A 20,461-nucleotide genomic window follows, 5' to 3' on the forward strand; every position below is an offset into this window, starting at 1 on the left:
TTGTTGTGTAAAATCTGATATAGGCCATTGGAATTGAAAAAAGAGTTGGGCTATAGTGCTTTATGAAGAAAGAGCCATTTTTTACTTTACGCTCATATCTTCGTTCTCAAATTTCAAAAAACTAATATGAATTGTTCAACATAATTTTGATATGAAAATATACTTGGAGAAAAAAATTTACATTATATATATATTTTTACGATAGATAAAATTTCTCTGATTTTGAATGATCCACAAACTTTATGATCACAATAGATTTTCTACCTATAAAAAAAATAGTTAAAAAATTCTGAAAAATGTAAATTTGACTTCTAAGTACATATTCATGTGTATATCGTTTTAAGCGGTTCGTATTGACTGTTTAAAACTGTATTTTTACGAATTCACATCCTCTTCAATACCTGAAAAGGGAATCTTTTACAATTAGTGGATTCAGATCGTTCCTTCTAACTTGACACGACTCTCAAAGTCCAATAATACTATCTCTGCTCTAGTCCGAATCCCAAACCGATTGAAATGTAATCTCAAACCGTAAAATAAGGAAGATCCTCCACAGTACCTGAAAGGATATGAAACTTGTTTTTATAATGCAGTGAGTATCATGTCATGGTATGACACAGTGCCATTCAATTATTCTCTTTGCGGAGCTAATTTCGTTTCAAAAAACACAATAATTATATTTGGATGTTTCTAAACTTGTATTCAATTCATAATATAAAAAAAAACATAATAATTATATCAAAACACTGTCGAACTTTTGTGCCCACGGCCACGATACTAGTCTTTTGGAGATGTTGTGGCCTTGTGGGGTCTGACGACGCTATAAGATAAAAGATTCTTGTGTGATTGAATTGTATTGGAGGCTTGTGGTTAAAAAGGAAGATGATGGCATCTATCACTTTCGTTTTTTTTTTTTTTTCAATGAACATGGTTAGAGTGGTTACCAACTTTAGAAATTGATTGACAGCAAGTTCAGATGTAGAATATACAAAGAACCACTGTGAGAAACTAAAGTCCCGTTTACATTTGTACTAGGGATTCAATTTGTGTCGTGGCTTATCGTGATTAGTCACACAGTTTAAAATATTATGAAGTTACGTTTTATTCGATCATTTTTACATCATCTATGACATATTTTTGCACCATATCTGTATGACATCACACAAAGTTATGTTTTTATAACATAATATTTTTTTTATTATTTTATCTAAAATGGAATACTGGATTTATTCCTCACTTCTGAAGTCAGGTTCCAAAAATGACTTAATGGGAACAAATTAATGACAGGTGGAATTAATAGAACATATAGAATGAAAGTATAGCTGACAGTTCATCCAAATATAGAGTATTTATTCCTAAAAATGAATGAAAGTATATATAGCTGACAGCTCATCCAAATATAGATTATTTATTCCTAAAAATGAATGATTGTGTATTTCATTGCAGAATAATATTATTATTTTTTTGGAAGTTGATAAGTTAGATATATTTTTTTTCTGAATAATATTAGAGTTCAAATTACTCGACTGTTTAACATTGATCTACAAAAAATTGTTTTTTTTTCGAATTTCTAACATGTGATCTCTTACACAGAGATCATTGCTTTTGCCACTAGATCAAAGAGTAATTATCAATTACTATCATTATTGATATCCTTTTTATCTTTTAAGGTTTAGCTTTATGTAATTATGACTCAATTAAATGACTTAAAAGATTTTTCTAATTTGAATAATTCTTGATCTAATGTTGAACCGAAAATATTATTTGTCAAGGAGTAAAAAATAAAAGAACTAAAGCGAAGGGGTATGATTATATGCAGGGGCGGACCCACATGGTGGGGGGGGGGAGGCAGTTGTATCTTAATAAAAATTTTGAATTATGATTGGTAATTAGAATTAGAAGATAGAGCATCAGAAATTACAAGTCAAAGTATTGTTTTTTTTTTATTGAGTACCCAATTAGTTAATGAATTTAAATCTGATTCGATATTTGTTTTTTACCCTATGATGAAAATTTTGGATCTGCCATGATTGTATGAACTGGTTCAACCTGAACCAAACAATATAAATACTTTAAAATTCAACTTAATAGAACTATGATTCAGTTAAACGACTTAGTAAAAGCTAGCTGAGAGCTGAGTAATTTATTATGAATCGATTTGATTCGATAATATCAACAAAGATAACACTTGAATATTTTTCAATTTTGTTTCTCTGTATTACCTGACAAATTATTAGTTTCATTAAATTTTAATAAAGAAGCTCAAATAATGTACTTTTGGAAACTGAAGGACTCGGTTGGTGGTCCAGTCTTGGATATATCAAATATCACTATTAATTCGCAATTAAGTCACCACAGGAATGGAAGGAAAGGTTTCTCTTTCTTTTTTTGAGAACATGAAAGAAGCTGCCATGTGATTTTCATTAAACAACGACTTTACTGGACACTGATAGCCTCTATCAGTTTTTCAAAAAAAAAAAAAAAGATTTTCATTAAACAAAATTAAGTACCGTTACAAAATCAATCTCATCTATTTACATGTGCATTGCAACTGCACCTTTGTACCACAAATCCCATTTCATGTGCGCATTTGTGTGCCAGTGTCTTGGCATCCATTCTCTGATCTCTGAAAATTATTGCATTCCTGTTTTTTTGTTTTTTCAGATATTCCATGCTGTACAAATGAACCGTGATGTCCATTCTCGCTTGCTCATGCGACATGCCCCCTCTGTCCTTGGAATTCGTATCCTTTGCATGCATTAACAAAAAAAAAATCTTTTGAATTAACGAATCTGGATCGTCCAATCTGTTTTAAGATCCGTGCAAACTAGATCCACGCTAATATTAAAGGGCTTTTGAATTATAAATTGTGACCGGATTGACTCCGTTTAAAATTAGACGGTCTAGATCCGTCAACTCAAAAGATGCTCTTTTGAATTAATGCAGACGATGCGGACTCCTGTCCTTGACCATTGTCAAGAGGAGTCCCATATTTTAGGTACTGTTGTATCAATCTTCATTATAGGCCTTGTCAGAATACTAGCCACATGCTACCACACAATCATGAGCGGAACTAGAAAATTTTGTTAGAAAAAGCTAAAAAATTAAAATGCACAAATTGTGATTGGTGTATAGGAATTAAACTCAAATTCTCTACTAATACAAAATAAGTTCTAACCACTAAACTGCAAGTAGACATGTGATATTTATGAGAGGGTTAGACTATATAATATGTTCTAAAAAAAAAATTAAACTAAATTTTAATACACATAATTAAAAAATTAAAATTACGAGAGTAACTTAGTTACATTTCAAAAAGCTTTAAATCCATCCCTGACAGCAACTTAAGTTTCGAAAGATAAATGAGAGGTCTATAAAAAGATAAAATGTCACAAACAACAAATTTTATGAATCGTTGTACGCACAGAATTGTTATAATCAATGAAAATTGCCATGGCACAAATAAGTTTGAAATTTTTTGGTGAGGGGGTTGCTCACTTCTGCAAAAAGGACTTCTAGAACTTAATTTCCAAATTTGGTTGAGGTCTAAATTATGAAATAAGAGTTTTAAGTCACAATTATTTCATCAAATGTAAATTAAATAGACTTATTATTGGGATAAATTCTCAGAACAATTAATCAGAAAAGACAATATCCGGATTGTGTACGTGACACTGTCTTTAAATGTATTCTATCTCTATTGTGTAAGACTTGGAATCGCCACCAAAATGATCCGGAGATATTGCCCCTTAAGACAGGACTATGGGAGAGACCAACGATAATTCCATAATATCAGTACATATCAGAATTTTAATAATTGAGATAAAATAAAAAGATTATGCGGGAGAGTAAAATTTTTTTATATTTTCTTTTTTTTTTCTCAGATACAAACGGAGAGAATAGAGAGAGAGAGTTTTATTTCTATTTTCTTTTTCCTCGGATACAGAGAGATAGAGACAATTGGGTATATATATACATAGAGAGAGTAAAAATAAAAAAATAACTACTGTCGAGAGTAAGTTGGAAAAAACTATTATTTTTAAGGTATCGTTATTATCAACAGGAGTATCCAAAAGAATACCGACATTGTTAAGTACTTTTACTCTCGCAGATACTTACATATTCTTGTATTATAGTGGCATTTTCAAATGGACCTTTCAATGCAAGATTTGTTTTGTACCTTTGTGTAGATTTGAGCTGTTCATTTGCTTTGATAGTTGAGCTAACTAAATCTCAAAAAACATCCTCTAATAAGCAACAATAGGGATAGGGGTGTCAATGATACCCGTTTACCCACCCGTATCGTATTCGATAAGACGAGTATGGATAAGATTTTTTTTTTTCGTTAACTTATTGGGTATGGGTAAGAATTTTTGTTTTGTTAGATAAACGGGTATGGGTAACGTATAATTATATAAAATAAATTACATCATGAAAAAATATATGCATGTTATTGTAAGAAGAATATTATGCTAAACATGTTATTTTTTTATTTGAATGTTTTGTTATTTAGTTAACGAATTTAATTTGTTAGAAGAGTTATTTGTGATTTTGATTTGTTTTACTTCATAAAAAAATATTAGTTAGAATTGACTGTATATTTATCTTTTAATTATATATTAGTAATTGTGATTGCATATGTATGACATAATAAGTTTTTATAGTTTATTCATAAAAATAATAAAACTATTATATTTGTATTGTTCGTTATTCGCCCACTACTGTTTCGTTACTCGCTAATCTTAACAGGTATGGGTTGGGTAGGGTAAAGCAAATTTTTAACGGATATGGATATGGAATGGATAAGGTCAATTTTTAGTGTGTATAGGTATGAAAATGGTTCCACCCTACCCGTATCGTATCCATTGACACCCTTAACACAGATGTGCATGAGACACATCTCAATGGGAGTGCTCATAAGTGGCAAATGGTAATAGAGTGAAGCTAAAAAAAATTAGATTGGAGGGACTAAAACTTAAAATGCATAATGTATGGCTTAAATTCGAACTCAAATCTCCACAACCACCAATTATTATATCCAGTAAGTTACAAGCACCTATTTAACATTTTATATGAGAGACTGAATTAATAAAGCCTTAAAAAAATTAATTAAATTTTACTATACATGATAAAAATAAAAAAATATTTGAGTTAGCTAAATACCTCTTAACTTTATTTTAGATCTGTCTCTAGCACTCCATGTAGGAGATTGTGATTTCAAAATTCAAATGGAGGTTTATTTTGAATATTAAATAAAAGTTAAAATATTAGATCTCCATTTTCCTATCTCAAAAAATAAATAAACATGACTTACATTGTCATTTGGAAATTAGGACAAATTAGGACTTCACTACAGAGACATAGTAGCCATCAGGTACAGTTACTTTTGCAAACTCAACAACTAGCTTCCAAATAATCTTGTATTATTGTAACTTTCAAATTGAACTTGCGATGCTAAACGTGTTTTGTGTAGATCTAAATTGTTCATTTGTTCTGATAGTCGAGCAGTCGAGCTAACTATATCTCAAAAAACATCCTCTAAAAAGCAACAATACGGATCTGCACAAAATACGTCTCACGCGAAAAAGTTCTTGTGAAGTAACAAATGGCAACAGAGTTTAGATTGAAAAAACTTAAAATATATAATACTTGGCCGAAATTCAAACACAAATATCCACAACCACAAATTATTATACTCACTTAGCTACAAACACCCATTTAACATTTTATGAGAGGAACTAATGTGGTCTTAAAAAAAATTAATTAAATTTCACAATACATAATTAAAAAAATTAAATCCATAGATGTAGCTAAACATCTCTTGACTTGATTTTGGATCCATCCTGATGCTCCATGTAGAAAATTGTGAGTTCGAAATCTGAATGGAGGTTCAGTTTTTAATATTAAGCAAAAATTAATAAATATGACTTAGACTGTCATTTGAAAAGCCCAAAAATTTTATTAACAACATAAAAAAATAAAACACCCTCAAAATAGGAGAATTTCACATTTATCCGGACCACTAAGTCAATATGTGACCCATTTATGGAGGTTTTTGAAAGATCTCTAAATATATTCAAAAACGTAAATATATTCAATATTACATTGCATTTTTTAGGTTTTTGAAAGATCTATGAATAAAAAAATTGGTTTGAAAAGCTTTTAGTTATTCCACTACAGTAACTTCAACATGAGACAAAGACATGACAGCCATCAGGTGCAGTTACTTTTGCAATATCAACAACTAGCTTGCACAGAAATAGTTTCTATAATTCGAAGGTGGTGACGCAGGACAATTTTCATTCATTAAATAAGCAACAATTGTAATTTTAGCTTCTGTTTTAGTCAAAACTATGCTTTCATATTTGTATTTAACTTTTAATATTTGTATTAAGAATAATTATATGAAACACCCCCCCTCTCCACCCACTCCTATCCCCCATTTCTTAAACATATTTTAGAATTATATTTTTTTTTTCAATGTCGTTCACATTTTTCATGATCTATGAGGAATTTTGCGAATCTAAAATCACGAACGTATTCTACGCAATTTTATATTTCAAATGAGATCCATGATGACATACTTTCGGGCTTATCGTCACACAAGTATTTATACCTTATCGTGCAAGTATTTATACCTATACTTGTAAGTATTTATCCCCAATCGTGGACCCCGCAAACAGATCTGTGTAGAATATCGTATAGTGAAGCTAGGGGTGCAAACGGATCGGATAGTGGTAAAATCATATTCGTATCCGTTTTTATTTTTAGATACGGATACAGATACAGATCGGATATTAGACGGATACGTACGGATATGAATCAGATATATCTGATATCTATAGATTTACATATAAATATTTTCATAATCTATATACTAAACTATATGATACATATCTACTATTCAAATACAAATAATTAAAATTTAAAACCATATCCATATTTGTATTTGTATCCGTCTCCGCACGAATGTTGGATATCCGTATCTAATTTTCAGATACGTATTCAGATACAGTCAGATATTATCCGATTCGTTTAGACTCTAAGTGAAGTTGTTTGGACTCGAATGAGTTTGAAGGTTGTGATTGAGGATTAAGATTAAGGACGTTTGAATTAATTTCAATTTACGTTGAATTAAGTTATTTATGTTTGATTTTAAAGTTAAGTCATGTTTTAAGTTATTATTTTTTTGGTTGGAATTTATTGTTTGAGTCTTAACTTGAATATTAATATCAGATCTCTGCGTTGCAATAGAAATATATTATAAGATTGAACATTAAAATCGAACAAAGAGACAAATATTAAATAATATTAAAAGAAACACCAACATATGACCGTTTTAGTTCAATAACACTCTATGAATATCATTTGCCATGATCCTACGAAAATAATAATATAAGTTTTTTTCCTTGAAAAATGTATATCAATTAGTGATAGTGCAAACAAATATACATTTTTTTTTAAAACCTGATGTTATTGGAATAGTTGCATAAGAATTAAATTACTAAATAAAAAGATAAGTGAATATAAAGAGGTGAGGAGGCGGAAATGTGGGGTGCATGAGAGACGTGCCTCATCAAAAGATTTTCTTATTTTATATTAAATTTGAAATGGATATGAATAGAAATAAATATGGCGTTCATCATTTATTACATTGAAATATTATTTATTCATAGCAATTATCAAATTAAAGTATAAATAATCCGTTTATAATATTTTATATGAACTTATGTGTGCCGTGTGAAGAAATCAGAGAAAATAATTAATACAAGGAAATGAAATTTCAACGTTGGCATTTCTTCCAAAATAAAATTAGATGCAATAAATTAATGATTTAGAGAATAAAATAAAAATAGAAATAAAGATGGCCACTTCAATCATTTAGGAAATAAAAATCATTTACAATTTTATTTCTCTATTTTTTTTAAAAGCAATATAATTTTCAATAAAATGTGTCACCAAAATAGTTATAATCTTTATTATATTATAAAAAAAATTGTAAGTATAGATAATTACAATTTAATTTTTCAGAATGTTAGGTGATAAATAAGTTAATAATCTAAGTACCAATCTATGAATCAACCATAATTCAACAATAATTATGTATTATTTTGGTTCAGACATTTTCTCGATCACAAAAAAGCATTAATATATACATTGTTCAATAACTTTAAACAAAATATAGTTTTTCAACTAAATAATAAGAGATAATAAGAGGGACATAGAGAATTAAGAATTACCAAGTTAATTTGAAAAATAAACTCTTGAAATATTCTTGATTTTCTCTAGACCGTCTGTGTAGAAACAAAATTGAAAAATAAGAAAATAAAATGGGGTGATCTGTATTGCACGAAATTTTTAATATATAAATTTTCATTCTGCCGTTAGATGATCTTAATATATAAATTTTCCAATAGATGATATGTATAGAAACAAAAGAGAAGTAAGGAAAGTAAGAAATAAGGAAAAGAATAAATATATTGCTATATTTTTGGTATCTGTTCAATTTTAATTGTAACGTATCGTGTGCCATTACGTATAGCGAGTATGTTTTTAACTAAATTTAGACTTCTACATATTATTCATATGTATTTAATCAAAAGAAGACAAATAATGTGATCGGAGGTTTGAGATTAAATTCAAAATTTAATCTTTCAATTGTAACCATTGGCGGATCAGATACCCACCATGCTTAATAATAGAATGGGGATTATTTCTTAATTTATTTATTTTGCAAGCATTTTTGACTATTTTTTTAAAAATAGAATAACTAAATATATAAAACATTACATAATACGAGAAAAAATATATTCTAATTGAAATTTTAAAACTATTAGCACATAATTTAGATATAAATTGAAAATCAAATTGGAACAAATAATTAGTGGTATATAATTTATATTCTAGTACATTGATAATCAAATTGAAATAAAATTGTCTCTAACCAGCCGGGAACATAACAAAAAATTAACTGTTTACACTCTTGCGGATGACATAATGAAATTGACAAAATGTAAATTATTAACCATAACAAATAAGATTTTTTTTTTTTTTTAAAAAGGCATTAGCCCGTTTCATTACCATGAAACATTGTTACAAAACACACAAAATCCAGAGAAATACTAGCGAACCAAGTGCTAGAGTCCAGACGTCAAACATAGCAGAAACGATAAACAGAGTCTAAAACAGCAAACTGGGAACAAGCAAGAGACTACTAACATAGCCCTCACATGGGTCTAATCTAATCAATTAAATCCCTGGTATCCAACACGCTATTCATATTCATCAGAGAGCATCTCTATCAGCCTGGCATCCTCCATCGGGACGAGTTGAATAGGCACCTCATTCAGATCTTGTGGCAGCCACTCATTTACTGCAGCTTGGATGTGCTCCCCTTGAGTACCTGTCCAAGAAACAACCAAAGAAATAATAGTCATAATAGTACCCCGACAAGGCTGTGTTAATGAATGATTAAAGCAAAGGTCATTGCGTTTTTTATAAGATTGTTTCTATTCCCAACTTAATTTATAATATCTGAAATTAAATTTCTTATGAAATTGAAATCGAAAAATAATTTTAGTGTGCCTCTAAATTTAACCTTGAGCAAAGGCGGAGCCAGTATTTCGAATTATGAGAGTCAGATGTAAATAAAAGTCAACCATATAAAATTTTTATACTAAAAAATAGAAGTTATTTTACTCGAAATTATATATAAAATCTTACATGAAAAAAAAAAAAATCAATTGACCCCATTCACAAAAAATACCTCCGCACACCGCACCTGACCTTAACCATACATCTGGTTAGACCAACAACTATCAAGTATCAAACATGTGACAATAGCTTAATTAAAACATAAACGTCTTATTCAAGGGTTTAGACTTCAATCAAACATCGCCCAGTGTTGCCGCGACAGAGCACGCAAAAAGAACAGAATTGTGCGCGAGGCGGGCCCCTTCAATTGATCTGTTGATTGACTTGATTCTGTTCACCTTTCTTTTCTGGTTGCGTTTTCAAGCGGACCCCCATTGAATCATCAACACAAGAAGATTGATTTCTTTGTTGCCTTTGATGTGTGGTCCTTGGTGTCACACATTAGTCATTCCTCACGCTCAGATAATCTGTATTGAATACGACACCATCAACACAACAGAAAACATTAGCAAAAAGTTAATGTTCAAATAAATTGTTTGGACTTTATTCTCCTTCAACAAAGACAAGAGCAGAAGAGCATTTAGATCACATTGCTTGATGCTTACAAATGACAGTGTCAGGATTACAATATAAAAGAAACTCAAACTGAACCCGACCTTTCATTGCCATCATATTTGCAAACTATCCTTGAATAATTATATTATTAAGTAAACAAAGATAGTGGAATTAAAAGATTGCGCTCAAGGCCCAGAAAAATTACTCTCTGACCCCAAAAGATTGCAAAATGAGGCCTCCAAACTTTATTCCACAAAAGGCCGAAAGGCCCGAAACAGTTCTCATATGGAAGATCTGATCAATCATTCGGCCCAAATCGTATCCAAGAAGTCTGAGAGCCCGCATCTGCTGCCATAACTTTTGGAATCGTTTCCTCAAAGGTACCTGACTCTACACAATTGAAACGGACGGTCCAGATTTACTCTCAGCAGTATTATTTTTGCTTTGAGATTAGTGCATAGTTAAAAAGAACAATGTTTGACCGTCCGATTCAACCTGAGGGGATGTGAATTCTAACTTTCGATGGCTGCAGCGACAGAGTTAATGTAGAAAGTTCGATCAAAATTAAACGTTTCAGATCACACCTTGATTTGTAAAGAGAGAGTCCCCTTTCCGATTAACCAGATCATACCAATTCGGCGGTTCTAACATCCAGTCTCGCCACCTGCCCAAACCGCAACAGCATGTGGCAAGTGCGTTGCCCGTACTGCCCGGGCACGCAGGGGCGGTGCGCCGCCGCCGGTGCCGCCGGGCGCTCCGTCACCGAGTGCTGCTCTTGCGGCCGCGTAGTCGACGAGCGACAGGCCGTCACGCACCCTCTCTTCCACCTCCGCGCCGTCGACTCGCCTCTCCTCCTCGTTACACCCGATCTCAACCTCCCCTCCTTGAACGACCCAATATCCTCCTCCAACTCCGACTCCGATTCCGACCCGTTCCACCCTACCGGATTTATCAGCGCCTTCTCCACCTGGTCTCTCGAACGGGTCCCAGTTTACGCGCGCTCTACTACCTCCTTCTCAGGTCACCTTGCTGAACTCGAGCGCGTTCTAGACTCTTCTTCTTCTTCCTCCTCCTCCTCTTCCTCTTCTGGCTCCTCCTCATGTACGGATTCTTCTGGCCCGATGGTGTCCATGGATAACCTGAGAGCGTACCTTCAGATCGTGGATGTGGCCTCAATTTTGCGTCTAGATCAAGACATCGCCGATCACGCATTTGAATTGTTTAAGGATTGTTCTTCTACCACTTGTTTGAGGAACCGTAGTGTTGAAGCGCTCGCTACTGCTGCACTTGTTCAGGCTATACGCGAGGCTCAGGAGCCGAGGACTCTTCAGGTTTGACTTTGTTTATTGCCTATCACCTGTTTGTTAAAATGCTCACTGGGTAGTTGACTTCAGTAATTACATTGTGCTGGAATTGACAAATCGGTATGATTTTGACTGACGAGCAGTAAAAACTGAATGGTTAAACTTGGGTATTGATATATCATATATGAGTGTGGATATAATAGAGTAACCTTCTTTAACAACTTTTGTAACCAGGAAATATCCACAGCCAGTAACCTGCCTCAGAAGGAAATAGGAAAATATATAAAGATACTAGGCGAGGCTCTTAAGCTCAGCCAACCTCTCAATAGCAATTCCATAGCAGTTCACATGCCTCGGTTTTGCAATCTACTGCAGCTTAATAAATCTGCACAGGTATTCACCTACTTTTAAATTTAACATCATTAACCTTGGCAAGTTATCTACGTTGTGTGCCTTCTTGAATTTGAAAAATTATCGTGATATAGTTTTAAAGAAGGTAATATATGGATTGTGTACTTGGTATTTGTGGATATCCATTTTAGCTTTAGCTGTGCTGTGTTAAAACAATTAAACCTATAATTGTAAAATAAATAAATCAAATAATGGATGAGAAATTTCAAACGGCTCTCTACGTAATATTGTGAATTGAACAACTGTTCTTTAATAAAACCAAACGGCTCTCTATGTGATGAAATATCATGCAATTCAATCCGGTTGGCACTATGCAGCTGTACCAATTGATGTCGACGCATTTCATCAGATACCTAATGAACCATCTCACGGTAAGAATAAAAACACTGCTATGGCCTTTTCAATAAATTAAGCAGGAATATTAGAAGAGGATGTGGAATTAATCAACGATTACATCCAATGGTTTATGTTGACTGAAATAATAGGAAATAGCAATAGTCATGTTTCCTGGATAAAAAAAAGAGTAGCAACGGCATGGAAATGGGCCAAAGCATGCAACAGATCAAACCATTTAATGAAAATTAAGATACTGTATTAATGCACTGACTCTAGGAAAATGCTATAAAACATTGAGTGCACAATAATCTTAAATAATAAAGGCCCTTGTTTCGCAAAAGTGATTGTTGGAAATAACAACATCCATTCATTGTATCAATCTCACAAATTAAATTATTAATTTTATCAAAATATTAGTTACTAGAAATCTTAAAACAAAGATATTTAATCTATGGAAAAAAAAAAATTTTGAGGAAAATCTATGGAAATTTTACCTACTAGGACAATGCATATACTGATATACTAGAAAAAAAAAACATAACTGTTGAGAGAATTACCTGAGCCATACCAAAAGACATGCATATAGCCATATGATAGACTTGCTCATCTATGCTAACTGTTGAGAGAATTACTTGAGCCATACCAAAAGATCGAGAAATGGTCTATGAAGAAGTTCAGTTAGAAAACGCGGAAGCAATCAGCTAAAATAAATGGACCTAATACAGCATGGTTTACGCTTTGTTTGGTGTGTGCCAGTAGCTGTGTGGAAGTGAACCTAACTGAAAGGGTGCTATTTACATTTCTAGGAAGTACTTATCAATCAATTTCAGAATAAATAAATTCTCATTTTCCAACTGTTCATATAAAATGGGTCCATATTTTTAAAAAATATTCTGAAATTCGTAGGAACTAGCAGCTCACATTGGTGAAGTGGTCGTCAACAAGTGCTTTTGCACAAGACGTAACCCGATAAGCATCTCAGCAGCAGCCATCTACCTGGCATGCCAGCTGGAGGACAAGCGTAAAACTCAAGCCGAGATATGCAAAGTTACCGGTCTCACAGAGGTCACCCTCCGTAAAGTTTACAAAGAACTATTGGAGAACTGGGATGATCTGCTTCCCCCAAATTACACCCCAGCCACACCCCCAGAGAAGGCCTTCCCCATGACTGCTGCATTTTACTCTGGCCGTGCATCAGTTGTGAAATCTGATGTAATTGAAACCCCATTTGGTTCCGGAAATGACCAAGGTTTTGATCTCAATAAGAGCGATAAGACCGAAAAGGATGTGAAGATAGGCAATAACGAAAGATGGATGAACCAACTGAAAGAAAATTCTGATTCGGTTTCAGGTTCAGGTTTGGGTTCGGGAGCTGGTTTGGGCTCAGGATCAGCTAGTGGGAAGAAGCCTCCATGGCAGTTTAAGGGACAAGCTGGTGGCATCTCAGGGTCGTCTTCTTATAATAGATATGGGGAGCAACTGGGACTTGATTTTGTTACAGCACTTAAAGGGTTTGGGAGGAAGAACGGAGGTCATGATGCCGAGGAGTCCGAAAGAAAATAAGATCGATCCATGAAAGTTTTTGTTGTGGTCTAAAGTGTAATTAATTTTGTGTTTTAGTGTTGACTCTGTATCCGGGGAAAAGCCTTTCCTGCCTTCTTCGTGAAACAATTTGCTTAGGTTTGTCGTTTAATTTACTAAGGTTTTATAAGGGAAATGACAATAAAATAGAAATAATTAGCTTAACTGCAAATAACCCTGTCAACCTTATCTTGCATTGCGTGTCACTCTACCTTTTGAAATGCAATGGAGAGAAAAGTAGTATAATACCACCGATTTAAGGTCCAAGCAAAGTTTTACTAAATTTTCTAATTTCCTTCTCTTGCAGTTTTAACCAATTTGGATATTGTCCGTTTGCTTGAGAAACTTTATTGTTTACAAACTGTTTCCTTTTCTCATCATTTTTTTATCTGCTTAAGATTAAGATGGAGTATATGTAAATGAACCTCTCAAGATGGACAACAGCAAAACGAGATAGAGATCGAGTGGCATTACTTTTTTGTTTGCTGTGTACCTTGTGAGACATTATGCAGGGCTTCCCCTGGATTTGAGTAGAATAGAGTAGGAAATATTGTACATAAACAACTCTTTCAGTTTTTTCTTAATACAATTGTTAGCAAGCCAATGCTTGCTGACCTTAAAAAAAAATGAACCTCTCAAGTAGGAAGATCTATGTCCTACTGCATCCTTTCTTAAATCAGACTGATAATTTTTAAATTCTGATAGTATTGAAACCAGTATAACAAAAAAGATATAAAAAAAAATATACAAATCCCAAATTTTCAACCTAATTTCTTGCTAGGTTTACTGACGATCTCCTTCTCTCCTCTGTTTTTTGCTGAATAGCTCCTCCATCTCCTCGAGGGGGTGCCCTTTAGTCTCAGGACAGAGGAAGAAGAAAAACAACCATGCCAACACCGCAAACCCGGCAAACAAGAAGAAAGCACCACCAATTGTGATTGCATGGTACAAGGATATGAATGACATGGATATAGTTCCGTTCATGACTCGATTAACGGCCACACCCAGACTAGCTCCCTGGGCTCTTAATCTCAAAGGAAAAATCTCAGAACTGTAAACCCAGGTGATGGGTCCCAACCCGACAGAGAAGAATGCAACAAATGTGAATACTGTCGTAATTGAGAGTGCAATTGCCCAGACCAGTTTATCGGGTGTGTGTTCAATCATTGTCAGACCGAACCCTAACATAGTCAGAGAGAGGAACATCCCTGCCAAGCTAGTGAGCAGGAGAGGCCTTCTCCCTATTTTATCTAAGAGAAAGGTGGCAACTAGGATGCAAACTATTTTGGTTAGGCCTACACCCATGGTGGCAATCAGTAGGTGGTTTCGGTCTTGTATGCCAACCTTGTTGAAAATTCTCGGGCTGTACAAAACTACTGCTTCTATACCGGTTGCGTGCTCAAAGAAATGGATGCCCAAAGCAGCTATCAAGATACGCCTTACAGAGGGCGATGGTCGTAGCAAAAGCTCCTTCCATACCCCCTCTCCTTTAGACGGGTTCATCAGTTTAGGTTCACCATGTTCATCTACTGTAATCCCGGCAGCTTCTTTGATTTCCTGTAACCGCAAATTGGCCTCTTGTTCCGAATTACTTACCCGCAAAAGGACATCATGCGCTTCCTTTAGACGGCTCTGCATTACAAGCCACCGTGGCGACTCAGGCATGGTAAATATGCCAATGGACAGTAAAACCGAGGGGAGAGCGCCTAATCCGAGCATAATTCGCCAGCCATAAATCAGAGGGAGTTTTGCAAATAAATAGTTAGAAATATAACCAATGAAAATACCGATGCTGATGCATATCTCTGGGAGGGAGGTGAGGAAGCCCCGAGTGGAGGGAGAGGAAATCTCAACGGAGTATACCGGAGCAATCATAAGAGCGTAACCGACACCTACACCGGCCACACAACGGCCAATGAGGAGAACTGCAAATGAATACCCAATACCCATGAGCACTGAACCTACAAAAAATATGACCGAGGCCAAAACAATTGTGTACCGGCGCCCGACCCAATCCGAGAGCCGGCCAGCAGTCAGTGAACCAACAAGTGCACATATGTTGAGGATTCCTGCAAGCACCTCCACCTGAGTCTCACTTATCTTGAGATCTTCTTTAATGAAGAGCATTGCGCCGCTCATAACTCCGGTATCTGACATGTATATGTTCATATACTTGGTCATATATATATATGTAGAAATAAGATTCACATATAAACAATTGTCTGGATGCTTAATTAGAAACCAAATAAGAGCTGAATTTATATATATATTATGGTGTTATATATATATTTTGATATATAAGTTTACCATAACCCATGAGGATGGAGATGATTGAGGCAATAATGGCACAACCACATGCATACTTATTTCTTTTCTCATTGCTTTTGCTAGTAGTAGTACTAACACCAAACTCATTTGTTGCTCCCATTTCTTTGATTCAGGCCAGGGAAAGCGTGTTGATTTTGAGGTTTTGAGCTTTATAAGCTAGCACTGATAGCTATTTATAGGTTTTAGAGGTTGAGTAGTTAAAACTAAGAGAAGTGTTCTCCTCAACAACTTGATATAATAATACTCATCTCTTTGTTTTAGAGCAAATCTTATCTTAGAAATATGGACTATATATGTGTAATTATAACAATATTAAAAAGAAAATAGATAAAGTTGGCATTGGAGAATCAGGTAATATATTGGTCAGACTTCTATTTCATGAACTTAATTAAAGTAAAATGATCTTAAAAATTCTGCAAATTAAACAAATTACATCCCCCCAAATTTAACCTCATGTAATAATGAACACCAAATTTGTAAAGTAAACATATAAACAAAATTTTAACATCTGTCTGATTCAAGGAAACTTTTTTAAAAGCATCTCCCAACCCCCAAATTTAACATTATCGATTAACCAGTATATAAACGATTGTTTAGTTGACGAGATGATGCTGATGCATGCATCAAACCTTTTGTGTTGTTCGCATCTGCAACTGATGTATATCCACTGTCGCCGATCTAACATTCCAAAATGAGTCAATTTTTCTTTTATTTCAGTCCAATATTCCAAAGTGATGTATATCCACTGGATCGACGGTTTGAATTTTGAAAATTTTAAAAATATAAAATATAATCGGATGTCACAAAAAATGGTATAAGTGAATCAGGATCTCTTCTCAGAAAGAGGGATCCACTTATACTGTTTTTGGATGACACCGAATTATATCCTATATTTTAAAAGTCTAAACTGTTTAACACGATGGATATACTAAAATGTGCTTGCAGGTCAAATTTGATATTTTTTTTGAATTTTTTTACTATTTATTAAGATGAATACAAAAACTCAATAGTATGAAAACAACGATTTTATAAAATACTTAATAAATAAAAGAAAAAATAATGTAAAATTTAATCTGCAAACACATTTTAATATATTCATCATATTAAACGATTTAGATCAACTGTTTGAATTTTGAAAACTTTAAAAATATAAAGTTTTCGAAATTTGAGTGTCCCAGACCGTTAGATTCATCCCACCGATTTCTTCTGTTAACTTATTGTGCCGCATTCGATAGATAAATGTTCCTTTTTGAGGTCTTGCAAAAATCAATCCAACCGCTTTTATAAAGAACTGGTAGTATGTGGTGTCTGGTCTAGAATGAGTATATATGTTTGGCACATTAATTATCCCTTTGTGCCTCACTGCTTGTATTTGTTTGACTGAATGTGGTTGAGGTGTGAGGACAATATTTAATGAGATCAGATGTAAGTATATTTCTGACATCTGTCATGCGGTTTGGATCATGCATATGTTGGAAATTAATTTATAAAATACATGAGGAGGATTCAAATGCCTCCATCTCTTTCCATCATTTTCAAAATTTAAACAGTCGATCGAAACCTCTCAACCTAACCTCCATACTAAAATATGTTTGGAGACCAAATTTTATATTTTTAGGAATTTTTTTAGATAGGTAAAAAAATACTGTTTGTAGATGGTTTAGATTTACTGATTTTGTATCTATCTAAGAAAATAGTAAAAAAATTTCTAAAAATATAAAATTTGGTCTCCAAACATATTTTAGTATGGAGGTTAGGTTGAGCGGTTTCGATCGACTGTTTAAATTTTGAAAATGATGGAAAGAGATGGAGGCATGATGGAGGCATTTGAACCCTCCTCAAAATACATTTAGTGAGCGCTTTAAAGTTAGCAGAATATTTTGTTACTAATTAGATTCATTTTTTAATGCATTCCAATGGCCGAAAATTTGTCATGATGGTGCATCATAAAGTCTTAGTTGGGACTGCTATTTCATTTGAAGGCCTCTTGACTGGGGCCGCAGAATAGTTTAGCGGCTTAGATATTTTTCGAATTTTTCAAAATTTAGGATGATTTGGTTTATTTTTTTTATTATGATATAAATAAAAATTTCGAGCTTTCTTCATAGTATATTTTTGTTGAAATTATTATTTTTTTAAATCCTGATAATGGCTATCAGGTGATTTTTGTTGAAATTATTCCAATATTGCGTACATAACATTAATTAAAAATTCTTGTAGACTCCTTTTAAGAACAAAGGTAGTGTTTGGCAACTATGGCTTAGAGCTTCTTAGTGCTTTAAGAAGTCTTAAGCTCACCAAACGGGTGCTCCTTTATCAAGCTTAAAACTATTTTCTTAGTGCTCCTTTTGCTCATTTTTCTTAAGCTTGCTCAAGATTTTAAGTCATAGTTCTACATGGCTTAAGTAATTTGTCAAGTTTAAGGTCTTCTTAAGAAAGTGATTCTTCAACTTTATTGTCGAACGGATGCTCCTTAGTGTGTAGCTTAAATTTTAAGCATGTGACCCTTGCTGAACACTACCAAAAGGTAATTAATTTCCCTTGAAAGGATTCAATAAATGAAGCGATCGACTTCCATGCAATCTACCTTTTGAGGAAATATATATCTCTATTTGAAGTCGGTACGTCTTTTATGAAGTCATTCTTTCTATTGGCAAAATGAGCAAATTTTGAAGAGAAGTTGACTTGGAATACTAATTCATTCGATTTATAGTGAAATTTTTGTCCTATCACCATCACTAACTAAATTGAAGAATTTAATTGATTTTATGTTGTGAGTTGTGTATTATGGTCTATACGCGACTCACATGATATGCACAAAAGGAATCTCATCTTGTTCAGTTTGTTCGTACAAACAAATATTTTAGCCCTTTATGCAGTGCAAGCTGGTGGAAAAAGGCCTTTTGATAATAAAGAAACAGGTACTATAATTTCAATGTTTCGTGAGAAACTTTTACTTTTGGAAAGGGGTTAGGGTTAGCGTTCGCCATGTATTAAAAGATATATTGGCAACAGTCTAGAGGTATCCAGAGTTGCACTTAATATATTCATGGTATACAATTAATTTTTTGGTAGGATTTGGAGAACAATCTAATCTAACACCTAATTTTTGGTGGTGAGCACTGTTGTACCAATTTTTGGGCTAGAGATAGCCCTCTCTGCTCCTGAATTCTGATCAATATATAGCATATATTAATGGATCATAAGTTCTTTTTAAAAATATTTGTATCTAATGATCTAATCTGAATTTGTATTGATGGACTCATTTAACAATCTCAAAAATATATTCACTAACTTATGAGTACGGTTTGTACCTCTATAAAGTAAAATGATTACCTATTCATTAATTTAATGCAAGAATTTGGTTACTTCGATTATTCTAATAAAATTTAAGAATAAGATCTAATTCCGCTAATTCAATGAAAAAATTAATCACATTTGATTCTTCAATTTCAACTTAAAAAAAAATTACATATAAATTTTATAAATAATGAACCAATTTGCACATTTGAACCATACTAAAGATCCGATACTAATTAGGAACCACACTAAAGATCCGATACTAATTAGGAATGTGATGCAGAAATAAACCAATTTCTAAAACTGGCCTACTTCATAACAGATAGTGAGGCTAACCTTAGTAGCGGAGGAGAGGTCGGAGCCATTCAATTCACATTTACTGCTTTAAAATTTGTGCAAATGAAGCTCACGTGAATCTTAACGCCAATCGGACGGCTCAGATCAAAATCGTTTCAGTTCTTTGTGCCGCTGTTATCTTCAGGCCGTATTTTAAGATGCCCTTTCGGATACAAATCCATTATAGGACGGATCCGTATCCTCCTAGGTACCTGACTCAACACAATTGAAATGGACGGCCCAGATTTAATTTCAGCCGGTGTCTGCTCGACAGCTCGAGATGGCGTTAGGGGGGCAGTATTATTTGTACTTTGAGATTCGTGTCAGGTTAAAAAATTTAATTTCAGACCGTCTGATTCAATTGTACTCAGTCAAGTAACCTGGGGGGATGTGAATTCTTACAGGACCTACCCTCTCTTGACTCTTGGGCCAGCAAGAAAAGTCCATATTAAGTAATCTGCTCCAGGCTTCGGCCTTGTATAATGGGCCAAAGGCCTAAATTTACGGCCTGTTGAAATTTCGGATCTAATTATAGTAACTCCCATCAGAAAAAAGAAGAATTATAGTAAAGGAATTTTTTTTTTAGAATTAAAAAAAAAAAAAGCAAGGTCACGTCTACGTCCAATAAAACCTGTCCCACCAAAATCATCCTAAAT

At 33.6% G+C, this 20,461-nt stretch overlaps 2 protein-coding genes across 2 annotated transcripts; one reads left to right on the top strand and one right to left on the bottom strand.

Moving 5' to 3' along the window:
* The first annotated feature begins 10,765 nt into the window (after positions 1 to 10,765).
* PBRP (plant-specific TFIIB-related protein) lies at positions 10,766 to 13,977 on the top strand. The gene is made up of 3 exons (XM_078322168.1): positions 10,766 to 11,540; positions 11,748 to 11,906; positions 13,167 to 13,977. The coding sequence occupies exons 1-3, from the start codon at positions 10,893 to 10,895 to the stop codon at positions 13,821 to 13,823; spliced, it is 1,464 nt and encodes a 487-aa protein (XP_078178294.1). The 5' UTR covers positions 10,766 to 10,892; the 3' UTR covers positions 13,824 to 13,977.
* Positions 13,978 to 14,377: 400 nt separating this feature from the next.
* Positions 14,378 to 16,317, bottom strand: PMT6 (Major facilitator superfamily protein). The gene is made up of 2 exons (XM_078322154.1): positions 16,149 to 16,317; positions 14,378 to 15,991 (listed from the first exon to the last, which is right to left on the bottom strand). Exons 1-2 carry the CDS (start codon positions 16,267 to 16,269, stop codon positions 14,625 to 14,627), a joined length of 1,488 nt encoding a protein of 495 aa, XP_078178280.1. The 5' UTR covers positions 16,270 to 16,317; the 3' UTR covers positions 14,378 to 14,624.
* Between the last annotated feature and the right edge of the window lie 4,144 nt (positions 16,318 to 20,461).

The sequence above is a fragment of the Carex rostrata genome, chromosome 2 (assembly GCF_964058835.1).
Source record: "Carex rostrata chromosome 2, lpCarRost1.2, whole genome shotgun sequence".
Lineage (NCBI taxonomy): Eukaryota > Viridiplantae > Streptophyta > Magnoliopsida > Poales > Cyperaceae > Carex > Carex rostrata.

Bases quoted from the DNA above. Each gene is read 5' to 3' on its own strand.
- PBRP (XM_078322168.1), top strand. From the start codon at position 10,893: ATGTGGCAAGTGCGTTGCCCGTACTGCCCGGGCACGCAGGGGCGGTGC. The intron at 11,541-11,747 runs GTTTGACTTTGT...TTTTGTAACCAG, and splicing joins AGGAGCCGAGGACTCTTCAG to GAAATATCCACAGCCAGTAA. The intron at 11,907-13,166 runs GTATTCACCTAC...TGAAATTCGTAG, and splicing joins AGCTTAATAAATCTGCACAG to GAACTAGCAGCTCACATTGG.
- PMT6 (XM_078322154.1), bottom strand. From the start codon at position 16,269: ATGGGAGCAACAAATGAGTTTGGTGTTAGTACTACTACTAGCAAAAGC. The intron at 15,992-16,148 runs GTAAACTTATAT...TATACATGTCAG, and splicing joins CTCCATCCTCATGGGTTATG to ATACCGGAGTTATGAGCGGC.